Source organism: Pelodiscus sinensis, chromosome 18, assembly GCF_049634645.1.
Source record: "Pelodiscus sinensis isolate JC-2024 chromosome 18, ASM4963464v1, whole genome shotgun sequence".
In the NCBI taxonomy this organism is placed as follows: domain Eukaryota; kingdom Metazoa; phylum Chordata; order Testudines; family Trionychidae; genus Pelodiscus; species Pelodiscus sinensis.
In genome coordinates, this window is record NC_134728.1 from 16,194,014 (window position 1) to 16,213,901 (window position 19,888).

At 43.1% G+C, this 19,888-nt stretch overlaps 1 protein-coding gene across 2 annotated transcripts in view; it reads right to left on the reverse strand.

Moving 5' to 3' along the window:
* DOK5 (docking protein 5) overlaps positions 1–19,888 on the reverse strand; it is a 107,323-nt gene that overhangs the window by 33,876 nt on the left and 53,559 nt on the right. For both annotated transcript variants that reach the window (XM_014579313.3, XM_006134664.4), the window contains exons 2-3: positions 17,726–17,833; positions 6–120 (exon numbers count right to left, since the gene is read on the reverse strand). In XM_014579313.3, coding sequence (XP_014434799.2) covers positions 6–120; positions 17,726–17,833 — 223 coding nt within the window. The remainder of the gene's footprint in view (positions 1–5; positions 121–17,725; positions 17,834–19,888) is intronic.

Here is a 19,888-nt window from a genome sequence, read left to right on the forward strand (position 1 = left end):
CCCACCTGATTCACATGCAAAGGTTTTGGAGGTGTCATCATTAAAATAAATGCCTACAGCATGTTTCTTCGTGCTTTTGGGCAGTCGTGAGATATTCTTCACATTATTGAGTTCTGTGACCTGAAAAAGAGCAATTTGGAGTTCTCATTAGGAGCCTTGAATAATGACTACTGAACAGAGGAGAGAAGAGAAAAGCATTAAGCCAAGCTGAAAAGAACAAAGAGAATGAGCCCAGGAGCACACTTAAGAAGCAGCCATCTTGACCTGAATCAGGCTTTCAGATGAACTTGAAGATTCTAAATGATGGCGCCATATTCTGTCTCATATTCTGTGTGCAAGCTCCAGTGAAACCCACTAAAAACAGATTTATATCACAGGAACGGTGGAATTCTCTCTCCAGGAAGCATCATTCGCACCAATGCAGGAAGCACTCCTATGAAGTACATGGGAAAGAACAAACAAGTGCAGCAGAAGTAGCAACAGGACCAAGAGAAAAGGTTTCATTTGAGCCATTCATTTAGAGCTGTGCTTCTCAAAGTGTTCTGCGGGCCCACGTTGGGAAAACCGCTAACGGGCCCACGCCACTTAGTTTACTTAAAAGATCCCTTACCATGGAGCCTTGTAGCTCCCGTTGGTTCCAGTCGCCATTTCCAGACAACGGGAGCCGCGGGAAGCAGTGCGGCCTGGATCGTTACGCTTGCTTTAGCTTTCCCCATTGTTCACAACCATAGCAAAGAGGAAGTGCAAGATTTGTGTAAGATTAGTGGTCACGCAGAGGTTGTATTTAGCTCCTGCCTCCCCTGGTAGTCATGGCAGGTCCATTGATATGGGGTTGAGGGAAAGGGGATAACTGCACTGAACCTGGAGATCCAAAAGGACACAGGGCTCCTAGCTGCTGCCACACGTGAGCCTGAGCCCTTTAAATCGCTGCTGGAGCCCCAGGGGACATACCTTCGTATGAATGACATTGCTCTACTTCAGGGTAGTCAAAAGATGGATCGCAGGCCAAATATGGACTGCCAGATGCTTAAAAAATGGACCTTGAAATCTTTTTATGCACTTACTATTTTCATTGGCATCTGAAGTTTGACCAAGAAATTTGGCCCTTGACAAAGCTAATTGACTATCCTTGCATGACTTTGTAGAATGTCCTTCACAAGCTCCAGTTACTGAACACTTAACCAGACTGATGTTAAAAAGAGTGTTGTGTTGGTCTGCAGAATTTAAATTGATCAGGTGAAGCAACCTAATTTACTCCATATGGCATTCTTGCAACAATTTAGCCTTTATGTTGTGGTTGGTAGAAGACCACCCCATAGAGGAAGACCACTGCCAAAAGCGGGTATAGGCATTCGTTCAAGGATTTCTGTTAGACTTGACATATCCAGAACAAAGTTTTCTTGAAAGTTGTCTTTTTCTAGATATTTGGTACACTTTCATAAAGGCCAGATTCTGCTGTCTGTACTCACTCTAAGCACTACCTTACTGTGTAGGAAGTACCATTGATTTGTAATGTACTATTTCATGAGGATTGCCTAATGGCACATGACGACGACGACGACTAGGGAAATAAAATCCTGATGAATCAGTCAACCGGTTAAACATTAGATTAACCTGATGTTTAACAGATTAACTGAATAAGTGGAATCCTGGGCGAGGGACTGCTCCAGCTGGGTTGGGGTGACCCCCATCCTGCAGGTTTCCTGCACCCAGGCCCCATGCTAGTGCTAGCTGCCGCTTACTGGCTCCTGGCCCCCATGTTGGGACTGGGGTCAGCTGCCAGATCCTGGCCTCAGCTGCCACCTGGAGCAGCCCTACGCCCGCCGCAGGCTGTGGGTGGGGGATTGCTCACGAGGAACCGGTTAATGGTTAGCCCGTAAGCATCACCAATAAGGCTGATGCTTACTGGATAACCAGTTACCTATTCACATCCCTAATGATATTTCACAGAGGCTTCCCTAATGCATATTAACAAGACTATCAATATAAGCATGGTGACCTGAAGTTCTAGAGAACAAGGAGCTCTCTGTTCTGATTTGTTGCTGAATAAGGGAAAGAATGGCCCCAGAGCTGCATCATCTGCATAAGCTTTTTACCTAGAACTCAGGAGGCAGGTCAGAAGGAGCTTTCGGTCCCCATTTATTGGTGAATATAAGAAGCACAAGCCCGCTGCCAGGAGGGGCAAAGGGGGCAACTGCCCTAGGGCCTGACAATTCAAAAGGGCCTGGGGTGCTTCTGGCCACTACTACTACTGCATGAGCAGTGGCTGGAGCCCCAGATGCTTTACTTCAAATAGCTTCATTTGCATAACCATTCTACCAGTAATTCCTCTAGTGATATTATTGGAGTGGTTCAGCTGGCCAAGGGCCACTAAGGATGTGAAGTAGGTAACTGGCTAATCGTGTAGTTGATACAATTTGCTCTTATTACATTTAAAATGCAGAGGTGGAGTGGTCTGGGACCTGACCTGAACCTCCCCTGCCCTCCAACCCCCACACTGCAGAGATGGTACTGGGGGGAAGTGGCTTTTAAGCACAACACCGACTTCTTGCTTCTCCCCTCCCCTCCTCCCGCTGCCTCGGATACAGAGGAAGAAAGGCAGGGAAGCAAGTAGTCGACTCAGCTAGTCGTTTACATCCCTAGTGGCAACATGCTCAAAATTTATTGTGAAGTGGAACTGAACTGAAAGAGAACTGGGGAATCCTATCTGGTGTCAAGGAGTGGATCCATAATGGCAAACACTCTGCTCAGGGGACTTATATGCAAGTGGTTTCCCTCTACTGGGACTCCTGTGCCATTGAGAGAACTTTCTGCTGAAGCCACAAAAGAACAAACACCAGAGCTACCATGCAAGAATCTAAAGCAAACAGATTGGATGCAAGATTTCAGCCTTCATCATCTTAAATAGGGATTAGCACACACTTACAATAAACCATGTGCTTAAGTGCTATTGTAGATTTGTAGTCCCTCTTCCACAGGCCTTCCCAGGCCAGCAAGGAGCAACCTTGTCAGGTGACTAAGCTTTGAAAAGCTTCCAATAGAATTCTTTTGATACAAATATTAAAGATTTTTTTTCGAGAGACCAGTCTACAGATTTAAACACGGGTTTTCAGTTGTTCAGCATAGCATGTCTAAGGAGTTTGGGAGGAATATACAACAGAAGATGGGGGGGGAGGGGAAGTACTGACATTATCAATTCATCTCAAAGGTCATGCCGCTATGAAGCATGACGGTGGTAATCCAAAAGGCAGAGCAATATGTTTCAATAGCAATTCTGTATGCTTCAATTCATGCTTGAAATTCCAAAGTTCATCCATTTGAACAGTAATTTTTTTTCATTCAATTCCTTTTTCCTTTCACATTAGCTCTTTATGAGCATACCATGTCACAAAGCAGAGAAGATTTTCTGTACTATTCACTCACTTTCATCACTGTTAACTTCATGGTGCCCAATACTGCATGTGATTGTAAAATCAGTTACGGCTTCTGTTTGTAAATATCCTGCTTATACACTGGGGCTATGTCTAGACTACATCCCTTTTTCGGAAAAGGGATGTAAATTAGACGTATCGCAATTGCTAATGAAGCGGGGATTTAAATCTCCCACGCTTCATTAGCATAAAAATGGCTGCCGCTTTTTTTTGGCACGGAGCTTTGTCGGAGAAAAGCGCCAGTCTAGATGCTGATCTTGTGGAAAATAAAGCCTTTTCCGAAAGATCCCTTATCCCTTATTTCAAAAGGGATAAGGGATCTTTCGGAAAAGGCTTTATTTTTCGAAAGATCAGCGTCTAGACTGGCGTTTTTCTCCGACAAAGCTCCGTGCCGAAAAAAAGCAGCAGCCATTTTTATGCTAATGAAGTGCGGGAGATTTAAATCCTCGCTTCATTAGCAATTGCGATACGTCTAATTTACATCCCTTTTCCGAAAAAGGGATGTAGTCTAGACGTAGCCTGGGTGAAATTCATTGATTTTCTATTGCTATCCATGGATATTCTATTTCTATTCTCCAATTGGGTCAGGATTTCACCCCGTGGCCTTAATTTTTTTAAAAGTATTGACTGTCTGCAGCTAGTGAAATTATAGCTATTTAGCTTCTTTGAAAATCAGGTCTGTGTGTCTAAAATTTGGCATCTAAATACCAAGGAACTCAAAATTAAGTCCAAATTTCCAAAAAATACATGCACTCCCAAATTGTCTTGCATGCAGTAGTCGGCAGGGGCTACTCTGTCATTAATGATGTCTACTCTTCTTGTCTTGGTGGAGTACCAGTGTTGATGGGAGCACGTTCAGAGATCAATTTATTTGTCTACAGCAGACACAATAAATTGATGGCTGATGGATCAATCGCTGCAGCATTGATCCACTACGTAGTGTGGACAAGGTCTTACTTGCATCTGCCTTTGCAGCCACAAACACCTGCTAACAATCTAGCATCTGTTTCAAAATTTAGAGGGCCACGTATACCACACCTTTCTTAAAAAGGCAAATTATCAGTCATTAGATTCTACATTTGCTTGTGCAAAACTTCATGCACATAAGGCTGTTAGGGACTGAAATCTGACAAAAATTACATTATATTTCATAAAGCTTCCAGTTCTGGCTTGTCGAAGGCTTAAGGCTAAAACCACCTATTGAATTTTGAGACTGGATTTACTAGTAACATATCACCAACTCTATCATTCTCAGAACTAGTCCCTTGGTTCATATGTTCACTCAAGCTATGCTTCAGATCCATAACCACTGGCTACCAGTTTTATATTACTTGTCGTTTCACGGTAAGGAATGGCACATATATTTTACACCACAATATGCCTGATAAATCTTAATGTATGATATTCCAATAAAGACACCAAAAGTGCCCTGCCAATCTTTAAGTCTCAGACCAGACTCTTATTATGAATAAAATGAAAGTATTCATTAAAATAAATGCTTAACAGCCAGTGATTAGCAGAGCGATCATACTTTAAATGTTTAATTTGCTACCAATATAGTTTTGCATTAGCGAGCTTGGAAAACAATTACAAATTACACAATTCAATTTTCCAAATGGATTATTTTGTAACTAGACAGAAAGAGTGTTTAAATTACTTCTGCTGTTTCAAGGGAAGATTAATATGACTGGATTAAAACTCAGATCCCCTTGAGGAATCGGTATATTCCTGTCGGCATTATGCAATTAGATGGTATAATATTGGAATATTAAGACTGTTTCTGGTATGTTGCAAAGTCAAAAGAGATTTAGAGAAACAAGAATTAGATATTCTCCCCTCTTTTTGTTTGCATATGGTAATCTGTAGATGATGATTTATTTATGTTTACCAAATGAACATAAGACGGTTACCTAAAAGGCAATTTTCTGACCAGCGTTTGTAGCCTGTATCCTAATTATTTTTCCTCCCTTGTGGGACTGAATGAAATAAGCGGCCAATTTGTTTGTGTACACAAATTTGCAGCCCACTTCTTAAGCTTCAAATGACTTTCTTACATAAGTCACCAAACTATAGCCTGGCCCCAAATAAATCACATCTATAGAGCCACTTAACCTTTATACAGTACATGGTAAAAAAATAATAAAAGATTCCAAAGTTAAACTGATGTTATTTGTAGAACAATACTTTACTAAGGTACTTATTTCAAAAGGATTTTTGTTCTTTTATCTTAATGAGGCATTGATTTTTCTCTATTAAATACGGGACTGTTCCCTGGAATCTGGATCAGTAATGAAACTACTGAACCCTCCCCATGCATTCATAGAAGGGACAGCTAAAATCTGGTAATTAGCAAATAAATTATGCTATACAAGCGAACATCCACAGAAATTATTATGCTTTGTTCATCACCATAAGATTTGAGCACCTGTTTTATAGAGGAGGCTAATGCCACACATACATACAAGGTCCATATACCATTAACCTTTAGAACTAACCCAAAGATTAACCTGCTTTTTTCTGACCTGTAATGCTTCTCTGCTATAGATATTTTAAACCATATGTAGGGCTGGCAAACTTTCAGTCCTGATCTTAAAATCCGTGCATATACCCCTACTCTGCAAATGAAAACCCAACATCTGCTTAATTTAAACAGAGGGGTAAAAGTAATTTTAAGTTTCTTATAGCTACTGTTGTGTTGCAGTACGGGGGCCTGAAGGGCAGAGGGATAAGGGGATGAGATACAACAGAACCTGTAACAAAATGTAAGTGTGTGGGGCTCAGGATATGGGGTGGGGCTGGAGGGGGGGGCTGGAGTCAGATTGGGGGTGTGAGGAGGGGCTCAGGGCAGGGTGCTGGAGTGTGGGGTGAAGGAGTCAAGGTTGCAGAATGTGGGGGTTCAAAGGCTGTAAAATCCCACATAATGTTTAACCAGTTAACCGATTAAAAGGTGAGTGGGCAGTGGGCTGTCCCAACCCAGCTGCTCTCCTTTCCCTTCCCCTATCAGGGAGCCAGGGGACAATGCACAGCATGCTGCATTCCTCCCCTGCCCCTCCTCTGGGCAGTTGGGAGAGAGGATTGCAGCAGGCTGTGCACTTTCCCATAGCTCCCTGATAGTCAGGGGAAGAGGAAGAAAAGCATGAGTGACCTGGTGTGTGCTGTTGCAGTTCCCCTCCTGAAATGGCTCCCAGTGCACGGGGCTCAGGGCTGGGGCAGTCCCAGCCTGGTGGGGATGCACACCTCCAGCCAGCCTCCTTAACCTGCCTGGCTGCCTGCTGCTTAGCACAGCAGTCTGCAGAAAGACCAGGAGCCTGGCTGGGGTGCACTGCCACTCCCACTGCAGCAAGCCGGCCAGCTCCTTGCCAGAGTGAGGCAGTGGGGTGCACCAGCTTACTTTCATTTCTGTTTACACATTGAAAAATGGGCATGCAAAATACAAGGACCACAGATTGCTGGGGGAAAGCAATTTTTCAGACAACTTTTAGCCCTGACCTAGACACTGCACCATCCCTGAAATCCTGACTAGGATGGTTTACACATTATGCATTACAATGATGGGGCCCTGCCACCCTGTGCAATTCTCAGCCCCAAGACAGACAGAAGCTCCCACACCATTTTATGGTGAGAATTTGGCACCTAAGAAAGGGATTCGCAGAAGCCAGCAAGATGAGTAACCACCTGGATTAAAATTCCAAGTACGAGGGTGCATCTTGGGCCCAGACCCACAAAGCATCTGTGGGCAAGTACAAAGCCATCTGGACCCCCAGGGTATGTATTTGAGTGTCTAGCCCATGCCATCCCTGTTTACACTGCTATTTTTACTGGGCTTGCTCAAGCAGAGCTAGTGAGTCTGTCTGCCGGAGCTGAAAAGCAGGTTCCTAGTTATGTCCTTCTATGTAGAAATGTCCTTATTGACTGGCCAGAAGGAAGCATCTATCTCTGCCTGAGATTTTTGTCCATGAACCTTCTAGTGTGGGGTGAGTAAGCCAGGTCAACTCTTTCGCATGAAAAAAAATCATGGGGATGAGACACAACCCTACTTTAGGTTGAATCTCTATCATCCAGACTTCCAGTCTGGCAACACCTATGGTCTGTCAACACCTATGGTCTGTCATACCACAGTTGCTCCCAGCTGGAGCCCTACCTGGGAAAACCAGTACCACACTCAGCAATTCCTCCCCTGCCCTCACAGAGCTTCTGGAGTGCTGCAAATAGCACATTGATGACACTCAAGGGCAGGGAGGAAAGGGAACAGGGGAGGGGAGGAGAAATACTCCCCACGGAGCTCGTGGCCGGGGGCTTTTCATCCACCTGACTCTTCCCCCAAGCACCTCCCCCCAGTCCCTGCTCAGTCAATGTCAGCCCCTCTGCTGCCACCAGAGTGGAGTCCTGCACCCAGCAGCAGTGGAGGAGCTGGCATCATACTTCCCCTGGCCTGATAGAGTCTCTGGTTCAGGACCAATCAGGTCCCAAGGTTGCTGACCAGGGAGGTACAACCTAAGGATGTTAAATTGCATTTAATCAGTTAATCGAGTAGTCGATGCAATTTCCATCTACTATTATATTAGTCGATAAGGGGGGGAAACTGCGGAGCCATATCAGGGTTAGCTCCCGACCCTGGGAGCTAAACCCGCTGTGGCTCTGCCTTTCAAATGTAGTAAGAGCTGGGCAGATCTTACTACATTTAAAAGGCAGAGGTGAAGCAGGGGACTGGGCGCAAGCCAGGACTCAGTTGACCCGGCTTGGACCTGGTCCCAGACACTGCGCCTCTGCTTTTTAAATAAAGAGCTGTTAGGCTCACTCCCAATCCCCCGTTGCATCTCTGCCTCCCCTGCAGAGACAGTGCTGGGGGGAACCGCCTTTTAAGATGGTTCCCCGCAGCACTGGCTCCTGCTCCCCCATTAGAGAAGCAACTAGCCGAGTAGCGACTCGACTAGTCACTTAGGGTATGTCTACACTACCCCGCTAGTTCGAACTAGTGGGGTAATGTAGGCATACCGCAATTGCAAATGAAGCCTGGGATTTGAATTTCCCGGGCTTCATTTGCATAAGCCGGGCGCCGCCATTTTTAAATCCCAGCTGGTTCGAACCCCGTGCCGCGCGACTACACGCGGCACGAACTAGGTAGTTCGAACTAGGCTTCCTAGTTCGAACTACCTAGTTCGTGCCGCGTGTAGCCGCGCGGCACGGGGTTCGAACCAACCGGGATTTAAAAATGGCAGCGCCCAGCTTATGCAAATGAAGCCCGGGAAATTCAAATCCCGGGCTTCATTTGCAATTGCGGTATGCCTACATTACCCTTCTATTTCGAAATAGGAGGGTAGTGTAGACATACCCCCACATCCCTAGTACAACCTGTAGTCAATAGCCCAGGGTATTAAGAACTCACCCAGGATGTGAAAGACCTACTTCAAATCCCTCCTGTGCTTGACTTTAATCAACATCTCTCATAGCATTGGCAAGAGCTTAACCACCAGACTTAGAGGCTGATCTGGGTGGGTCTCTCTTCTCTGTAAACTTAAATATTCATTAGGCCCTGGAGGTGGGAAGGGAAGCAAGAGACTTACTCTCTACCTGGAGAGTCAGGTTCTAGTCCCTGCTCCCATGAAAATATAATTTATACAATGTGGAACAGCTTCAAAACAAGAAAATGAGAATGATCCACATCTGGGGGTGTGCTAGACAACATTTTTCTTTCGAAAGAAAATATGCAAATTCAGCAGTAATTTACATATCTTCTTCCGATCGCTTTTTCGAAAGAGTTTTTTTTTTTCAAAAAAGCAAGCAGTTTAGATGCGGTTCTTTTGAAAAAAAAAATTTTTTTCAAAAGAACCTGTAAACCTCAATTTTTGAGGAAGGTTTTTTTTTTTTCCCCAAAAGAACAGCGTCTAAACTGCTTGCTTTTTCAAAAAAAAAAACCCTCTTTCAAAAATGTGATCGGAAGAAGATATGTAAATTACCACGGAATTTGCATATCTTCCTGTGAAAGAAAAACGTAGTCTAGACGCACCCTGAGCTTTTTACTGGGAGAAGGGAAACCTATTCCAAATGAGGCAGAGAAGGTCAGACCTGAGTCAACTACACTAACTCCTGGACTACTGGATGTTCAGCCAGATGTGTGCTTACCTCAGTCCCCAAAATTCTCCATTTGCTCTCTCCTGTCCTGCGAGCAAGAAAGCATGCTTTGAGGATGCCTATCAGATTGGGCACTGCAGATGAAGCAGGCAGGGGAATGCCTAGCTTGAGAATCCCACCAAGCCCAGGGCATGAGCTAAGGCTCCAAGCAGCTCATTAGCTGCAGGACAATATAGTGCAGGCCCCTCAGTAGAAATGTAAGCACCTGTGGGAAATGATTCATCCACAAGATTAGACAACACCCGAGTGGTGGTTTGATGAATGTCAATGGAGCATAAATGTTGGACTCTGGCATTCAACGAGGCAATTAGGTGTGTAAATACCTCTGTGAATGTGGCCCCAAATGACCAGGCATAACAAGCAGGGCTATGAATGAAAGATGAAAACAATGCGCTATAACTGAATTTCCCTTTACTTGCTTGTCCAGTAAAAGACCTTTGACATTTAGAGGATTAGTTGGAGGAGCGGTCAGAGGCATTATAAAAATTAAAAAAAAAAAAAAAGAAATCTAGAGAGTCTTTTAAAAATAATGTGAAATTGATCTGAGGATTTTAGACTTTTCAGGATTTGCCATTGGCCGTAACCTCACATGAGGTGTTTTCCCTGACCTTGGGGGAACATTCATTTTAAAACATCTATAGCGTTCCCTTATTCATATTTCTCTTTATATACATTTTACAGCTTTTTGTCTCTCTCTCCATTTATTCAAGAACTAATCCTAAACGGTAAGAGCCGGGACCACCAAATCTGGTAGGCAGCTTCCTCTTATCCTAATTTAAAGCAAAGTCAGGGATTGGTTATGCCAAGAAAATGGGAAGTGCCAGGAATGGGACTGTTTTCCCTAACGTGGCAAGGAAGAGGCACAGAGAGGAGGGACGTGATACGGAGAGTGGCCATTGGAGGCAGCTAGTACAGGGGAGAGCTATCCTGCAGAGAGACCCTGGGGGCAGCCGCACCTCCAAGGGAGTGGCCAGCAGGGATGGGGCTCTGCCAGATAGGGTTAAATAGTGCCTCTACTCCAACCCTTCCCCCCACCACCAGCCCTTGGCCATAGAACCGGGGGTGGGGGCGGGAGGTGGGTGGAGGGGGAAGGCCCCTGCCAGACAGGTAGAGCTGGGGGAAAAACAGAAGACGCATGCGGATCAGGGGCCCAGCTGGGGTGGGGGGAAAGAGAAAAGTCCTCTGAGCCCCTGTGGCAGGCAGAAGGGGAGAAAAGGCTCCTCCAGCAAGGGAAGGACAGAAAGCCTTGCTGGATGGGACCCCCTGCCCTGAGCCCCTCCTCAGCCCGCTCTCAACCCTCACCCTCCACACCCCCAGCCTTCTGCCCTGCACCCCCCACACCTCCAGCCCACTGCCCTGAAGGACCCAGGCAACACCAGGTAAGTCTTTTAGTCTTTAGATAAATATCTGTATGTTTAAAGGCCAGATAAGTTAGGTGTGCATAGTATCTCTGATTGCATACGTACAGTCTCCTAGTTATTTGGTTGTGCATTTGCACTGATTGGGGAAGTCAGGGTCTGGAAGTTGCAATTCACTGCTGGCTTCTATAGGCTCATTCTGAAATTCAACACCAGTTACGTCAGTAAGCCATACAGGCACTCCATGTATGAGACTCACTAGCATATTTTTCACATTTAGGAAGTGTCCTAATGCAGACTTAAAAAAAAAATAATGGTCCAAATTTGTGTTGTACAGCACAGGAGATACAGGCCAGCATGCGGGAGTGGGAAGAAAAGGTGGCTTTATACTTCCACCTCTTCAAGGCAGCCAAAACAGCAGTCAGTGTCAATGAGAGCAACCCTCAGACTGTCTATGGGCTGTGCAGCATATCAGTATCTCCACAGTGACACACCCTATCGCTAGGCCTCCTCCCACTGACAACCCAATCTCTGCCTTGTATCGTACCTTGGGGCTTGAGAGGGGAGGAATGAGACAATATAAGAGAGTTTGTTATCCCTATGTTGCTTCCACACCTGAGGATCTCAATCAGCCCCTTTCTGGTCCTTTACAGCCCCATCCACCACAGAAGTGGCACACAGGGGCCAGAGTGGACCCCAAAATCCTGATCCGGGTTAAGTCTGGGTAAACAACTCATCTGAACTGACTGGTCAGCTATGCCAAACAGAATACATATATCCTGGGTCTGTGATCAACGGTCTCAGATACTTCTGTGTGATGACATCATTCCAGAGCCCACCGATTGAAACCTCAAGTGGTGACATAATAAAGTTACCAGACAAGCAGAACTCAAAAGAGTTCTCAGGCTGCAGAAATTCAGGCTCTGAACCCAGATCCAGGACTACTGGTACAGTAACTCCTCACTTAATCTTGTCCCGGTTAGTGTTAGTTTTGTTGTGTCTAAAGGGGTGCATCTACACACCAGGGCTTAACTTGAAATAAGCTTCGCAAAATAAGCTATGTCAATTGTGTAGCTTATTTAGGGACAGCTGAATTTGAAATAGAGCTCTCTTCCTCCAACTTCCCTTACTCCTCGTACAATGAGGGTAACAGGTGTTGGAGTAAGAAGTCCTCCAGCTTGACAGGATTTCGACATTCTTCCGAATTGCCTACTGTGTAGACGTGGACTAAGTTATTTCGAAATAATGTTGCTGTGTAGATGTACCCTTAGAGAGAACATACTCATTTAACATTGTGCAATGCCCCCGATAATGTTTGGCCTCCTCCTTTGTCCACTATTTGTAGGATTTTCTGGAAATGCTGCCTGTCCATGTGAGGTTTTGGAAGCAGGGTGGGCCAGCAACCCTCCATCAGGTTCCATAAAGGGTAAGGTACAGTATGGGGCTGGGCAGCTGCCCCTCCCCCCACTGCCATGCTGCTCCTGCCCTTGCCCCCAGAGCTCCCTTCTTGCTGTGAAGGGGTGGGGGGAGGGGGTGAAGGACAGAGACGGGCTGATGTCAGGATGTTCCCCCCCCCATATCTCCTCTCCACAAAACAGTTTCCAAACTGCTACAGATTCCTGAGTCTCAACTAGCTGACCAATGTAAAGCGGCAATGCACATATCTCTCTCTACACACACACACACACACACACACGCACACACGCACAGCCATGTATGCACCATCCGGAGGAGAGAGTAATGCACTCTAGTGGGATCGGATGGGTTCGTCATCATGTTTAGTTTCTGCAGCGACGTGTTTGCAGCCAATGCCATGTGTCTATTGTTTCCTCTCACTTGCCTCAGTCCTTGCTGCCTTGTAGAGTGTGTGGCTACATTCATTGCAAAGTGTTAACTCTTGAAGGCTCAGCCAAGTGTTAGTTCATCATTTAGTTGCAAAATGTTCCTGGGGGAAAATTCCAAACTCTGACTCCACCACCTCAGCCAAGCTTACCAAACATTGCTGTGTGTAGTATTGTTTGTTTAAAATTGTTTAAGACTTATACTGTCCATATATATACTGTATTTTGTCTGTTGAAAAAAATTTCCCTGGAACTTAACCCTTCCCCCACCCCATTTACATGAATTCTTATTGGGAAACTGGATTCACTTAACATCATATAGCTTAAAGTAGCATTTTAAGGAACATAACCACAATGAAAAGTGAGGAATTACTGTATCACAATGCCGTGGCAGCAGATGCTCAGGAAAGAGCTCTGTCCTATTACAATAATTTGAAATCAATACCTGCAGTTAAATCTACCATCAAACCAAAAAACAAAACAACCCACCACACACTATAAGAAGAAAAGATTTAACAGTTCAGTGACGATTCAAGTGCTACCAAAATGGCTGTTTTCATCATTTTTCCTTTTCCCATCTTTATTCAAGGGTGGAGTTACGACAGCAGCGGTGCGTTACCGGGACATGGCTTGCTTTTCTTCCCGTTCCCCAGACTGGAACGAGGGGAAAGTATTTGCATTTTGTGCATGCCTTTCACTCCTGGTTGGTGAAGGGAGGGGGCAGAGGAGTAATTCATGGAATGCAAGTACTTTCCCCTCGCTCCCTTATCAGAGGAACGGGAGGAAAAGCAAGACACCTCCCGTTATTCACAGCTGCTGCCCATCCTGCCCTCCCGAAACTCCACCCTTACCATTACTGTTTTTGTGATGGTGTAAAACTTTTCTTGTGAATGATAATGTGAACAGAGGCTCCTGGTGTTACTAGATTTAATGTTACATTCGTCCACATATGAGTGTCATTTTTCAGGGTCCAGGAGGGAGGTTAATAACCATATTTCTTAAACATTATTAATGCAAAAATAGGGTTTCCTTCTACAGTATCATTTGTCAAGCTGGACTTCATTCTCTTGGGATTCATTAGCACAATCTCTTGACACGGGCGATAACACCAGGTATAGGCAAGCTGCTTTCTCATTTGCTGTAACATTGATGCCTATGTCATAGCTATTTAAAAGCAACCGTATAGGTATTTAATGAGACTATCAGCAGAAAAGAAACACAAAGCTATTACCATATATTTACAGCCATTCTTGCTGACCAGTGTGACTGTATATCAATAAAAGTGCCATGATTCCATGTTCATATCATACATCAAAGCAACAGAGCATAAAGATGATGCCTTAGTACAATACATCACCAAACCCACATTACTCTAATGATATACACAGTGAAAAACTGACCAGAGGGAATATTAGCTGAAGTCTTTGCTCTGTAAAATTGGTTTTGAATTATTAGCCGTGCTGTTCCTAGCACCAGCCCACGATTCTAATAAAGCCATAATAAGGATGTGGCTATTTTCCCCCTCTTCACTTTATTAGATTTAGCTAGTATTACTATTATTACAGACATATTTCGTTGATTATATCCCTAATTGGAATTTCACACATCTACACAGTAGCCCTCACGCCCTGACTCATGTAACCAGGCAATGCTACAGTTCTTTTGGCTAACCATGACATCATTGTGAGTAACATCAGAAAGCCTGTGCTCTACTTCTGAGCCATCATCTTCACAATTATAATTCCAAAATGGCTATATGCCTAGTACATATGCAGGCCTGCCTATGGAGTGCGGGGGGGAGGGGCACCTGTCCAGGGGCCCAACTATTCAAAGGGGCCCAGGGCTCCCAGTCACTGCCTCTGCAGTAGCAACAGCAGCAGTCGCTGGAGCCCTGGGACCTTTGAATTACCACCAGAGCCGCACGTAATGTGTTGCAGAGCTCTGGGTGGCATGCTTAAGACAAGGCAGGGTGGGAGGGGAACCGCAGAATGGGCGGTGGCTGAGGTCTAGCTGCTCTGGCCCCATCCCTTCCAAACAAGACCACACCCCTTCCGAAAGCACAAAGCTAGCCCTCCTCATACAGGCCATCAAATCTATCAGCTTGCCTGCACCTATATGAGCAGATGCAGAGAGGAAAAAAAAAACTTTTCATGACACGTGGGGGTGGGTGGAAAATGTAGCTTAAAAGTTGGCCCACAAAGTCCTCCACACTGTATGTGCTACTTTCTGTAACTACACTAGCCTTTGTTCTGATGCCACAGACTGCAAGAGAAGAAGTTCTAAAAACGTTCAGGCATCTCCTATAAAATATACTCTTTTGGTAACAGTGGGAAATGCTTGCTTTTGGGGCTTACTTTTGGGTGTTTTTTTTTTTAAACCAAAACATTTCTTAACAACCCAAAATATTTTTCGTTAACATTTTAAATGTTATTTTTACTCAAAACTTTTTTTAAACTAAAAGTCCGTCAACCACATCTACTGTTTATTTTGTGTCTGCAACTGTTTCTGGGTATAAATTTAGCTGATTACAGGTGAGATTTTCTTAAGTACTCAGAAATGGCTGAATTACGTTCCTATTGAAATCAATGGGCGTTTTATCATTTGTGTGACTGGGAGCAAAGTCTGGCCTATACTAAAAGCTATTGTAAATACCATCCAAGCTGTCTGAGCTCCCAGTTATATCCATAAATCAGTTACTTGGCATTAGAATATATCTTGCAACTTGATTTATGTGTCCAGATCCCTATGCCTTTATGAAATCCTTCTGAAGTTAGTGGTAGCTCTGTGTTTTAGTGATCCATTTGGTCAGCTCCTGCCTGGATTACATTTGTAATAAACCTGCAAATGCAAAAATGGATATCCTCTTAAAGAGGACAAAAAAATGGCCTTAGGTATTTTGTTTCCTCGTGGATCTCAAATCCAGTCTTAAGTTCAAAATGTTTCAGGCGGTGATGCATCTATTGATGATACTCTGCTTGAATATTATAAGAGATTAAATTAGTGTCAGTAATTGTCAGAACTGCACCATCATAGATGTTACACATTCCACACAGAGCTGAAATTTATCTACTCTAAATATATACTCTGTACTGATCAAATGGGAAAAAAATGTTCACTTTTCCTTGCTTTAGCAAATTGCTTATTATAAATTTGTATGATCTGCTTTTTCTGGAGCATGATGTACTACAAATAGCCTGGGGTTTTATGACCAATCCCTTATGAATTATGTAGAACAGAGATACAGATGGAGACAAATAGGAGAGAATTCAGATTCAGTATTCCCTTCAGATTTCCTCCTAAATGTCTCACAAACTGGATAAGAGAGGATCAGCCTCAACAGCTCATCTGCATTCTCAGGCACTTAGGATGTTATGCACATAATTCTTAATTTCCTAACATATTAAGCTTTTACCAACAAAGATTATAAATTAAAGCGTATTATTTCCAACACCATGCCCAGGGGAATTACTCATGTAAATTCTCAGATGAACTGAGATGAGCAGAGGACTCAAGAGAGAAGTGATTAGAAAAATTAAGAAAGTCTATTGGTCTGAAAGGAACCTAACAAGGGCTTTCATATTAACATTGAGTCAAATTCTCTAACTTCAGCAGTGTTCAACTAAGGATGAATGTGGCCCTTTGTATTTCCAAGAGTTTGCAAAATAATCCTTGCCAATATAGAACATTACAAGTTCAATTAAAACTTGGGTCTAAAGACCTGGTATTAAGAACCCGTACATTCATGATTATCGCAATTATAATTTAGACTAACCTTTCTAAGTCAAGTCTCAGAGGGGTATCCATGTTAGTCTGTATCTGCAAATATAAGGAGGAGTTCTGGGGCACCTTAAAGATTAACAGATTTATTTTGGGCATAAACTTTCATAGGCAAAAACCAACTTGTCAGATGTATTGGAGTGGAAATGACAAAGGCAGGCATAAATATACTTAAGTATATTAAATATACTTTCAGAAATGTGTGGCTGAATTGGAAAGAGTCCACAAAACTGCAACAAAACACTACACATAAGTATATTTATGACTGCGTCTGTCATTTCCACTTCAATGTATCTGACAAAGTGGGTCTTTGCCCACAAAAGTTTATACCCAAATAAATCTGTCTTTCAGGTGCCATAGGATTCCTTGTCTTTCCAAGTCAAGAACTCCGGGCCTGATTCTTGTTTACATTAAGGACTTTTTAAATTCAGTTAAAGTATTGATGGCTCTTAAAGTAGGTGTAAATATTAACTTACTCCAACTTAGGGTTGCCAGGTGTCTGTTTTTTATTCATGGCCCATGTCCGGTAAAACCAAAAAAAAAAACCCAGAAAATACCGGACATGTAAAATGGACGGAAGGCTGGGGTGGGCAGAGCAAGGAGATTTTTAAAGGACCCTTTTTTTTTTTGGTTCAACAACTTTGGTTGGTCCCCTGGGTTTTTTTTGCTCAACCAATTTTTTTCCTGCCATGTTCTGGATTTTTTGTGAAAGCAGCTGGCAACCCTACTCCCACTTACAACTTTGACGGCGTAAAGAGATCTTTAAGTGGCCTTAGAAGATTTGAACTGTGTTTGGCTCATTATTCTTGCCATGCTAAGAAACTCTGGCTTTGATTCATAAAGATACTTAATCACATCAATGATGAAAAAGAGGGGACACTTCTTGTGAACACTTTTATGATTTTTTCCCAATTTTTCAACCAGCCTGGAAGTTCATAAATGCAACACAGTTAGGACAGAAACACAAGTGAGCCAACTATTTTGAATATCTTGATTTTTTAAGTTCTATTCACAACAGATAAGTTGTCAAACTATGCAGGTTATAAAAACCTTTTATTTCACTGGAAAGTTTGTCTATGAAGTAGCAACAAAACTAAGCATTCTTGGCCTCTAAATATCTGTGGAAGCAGTGTAGAATTATGAACTCAACAGAAATTTGATAAGCTTACAAACAGCCAAATCTTACCTTGTGATAGCACCTGAAATAGGCAGCACGCTCATCTGAAAACTTCTCCAGTCGTTTTGGCCCTTTGCTTGAAGCTTTCTTGAATACTAACCAGCATCTCTGATAAATCTGGAAGCAAAAAAGAGTAAGCTTGGCATCTCCAATGATTTGAATATCATTGACATTTCTTAAAATCTTTTCTTTGTTATGCTTTAGCTTGTAAATAATTTACAAGTCACAAACTAGTTGTTGCTTATAGTAAAAATAAAACATTCTACCCACCATGGATCTTACATAGATTTACTGAAATCAGAATAAACTGAAGGTACTGAAGACATATCCAGGGGGAAAAAAAAAATCTTTCTTGATTTGATTCAGATCATAATACAATGGTATGAAGAAAAATCTTCAGAACAAAATACTTGCCTGATCATTTACTTTCATGCTAACCACTAGAAGCCAAGATGCAAAATCGTGGACTTGCTAATGAAAGATAATTTCTGATCCCAGGGGATCAATGCTATCGAGAGAACAGCTGAATTATTTTTATTTATACATATTGCATTATTATAGGGGAGTAATTAAAATAGATATTGGATTCAGTCTTGCTACATGTACTTCAGACAGTGACTTTGTAAAATCTTGATCCGAGCAGAAAGGCATCTATGGAACTTCCCTAACAAGGACAGGAGACCTCATTCTGTGTTTCAGAAGGGATTGGAAAAGTTACTGCACAACACAAGAGCAAAATCACTCAAGCATCCTGGAATCTAGAACCAAAGGGTGGAACCAATGAAATCAATGGGAATTTTACCAGAATTTTGCCATTAATCTTCCTCATATGTTTGCTGAATTCACCTGAATTTTTCTTTTGAGTTTCTTTTCTACTTAATGGAATACAAGGGAAGTCGAAAGAGTTTTTCATAGAGCCCCCATGAACCTAACCATGTGCCACTAGCCTCTCCATCTACTGCTCTATTTCTCTTAATCTGTCCCCCTCTAAATTCAATTTTGACACCCTTATTATAATTAATTGTACTATGGTTGCATCTGGGGGCCAGCCAAAATTGACACACTTTCCAAAAATGTGTGGCTAAGTTAGAAAGAGTCCCCAGAACAGCCACAGAAGTGATTAAAAGGTTAGAAAACTTATGAAAAAAGGTTAAAAAAAACTGGGCTTGTTCAGTCTTGAGGAAAGATGACTGAACAAGGGACCTGATAAAGTCTTCAAATATGTTAAGCCTCTAAATACTAAGGCCCTAAAATTGTGATTTCCTGTGAATGCATTTTGAGGGGTAAGTACTAATTTTACAAATTTTACAAATTTGCTTGTGTGATTCACACACAAAACTGGACGTCGAATGAAAAATCTCATTTTTAAAGACAACAAGGAATGCTAACGTTAAAAAGTCATCACATTTTCCATATATTCCCCTGCCCTTTTTCGCAGATTAAACATATCTCAGACTTGCATATATTTACTCATAACACAAACAGAAAATGAAGAATTGTAAACGGTAATATCAAGAGCTTTGATACCTCTATTTTTAAATATTTGTAATCATGTATCAACTATGTCACAATTAAGCCAGGGGTGGGCAATAAGCAGCCCATGGGCTCAACGCAGTTTGCAAGGATTAATCCCCGGTGGGCTGCCAGACGCTTTATTTACCTGTGCGCCTGCAGGTACGGCCACTTGCAGTTCCTGTGGGCCATGGGTCACTGTTCCCAGCTGTGAGAGAGCTGCAGAAAGTGGTGGCCTAGTTCATGATGCTCCAAGGCCAATGGGAGCTGCAAGCAGCCATGGACGCACAGATAAATAGAGTGTCTAGCAGCCTGCCAGGGACTAGCCCTGGTGAATGGCCTCTGGCCCGTGCGCTGCTTATCGCCCACTCCTGACTTAGGCCATGGTTTTGCATGACTTTGGCAATTCTTATACATAGACCTTCTAATCAGTTTACAGTGTTATTGCTGACAGAAGATAAAATGTGTTAGAAGATGTAAATAAAGAGAGAGTCACAAACATGTAAGGATATATTTAACATCCTCCCCCACTTTTTCTAGGAAGACCCAGGGCACAGTGACACAATGTGACCCACAAACTGCAAACCCAGCAGGAAAAATACAGATGATGGGTAACTTGAAGCTTGCACATGCATAATATATGGATTACCTAAAATCCAA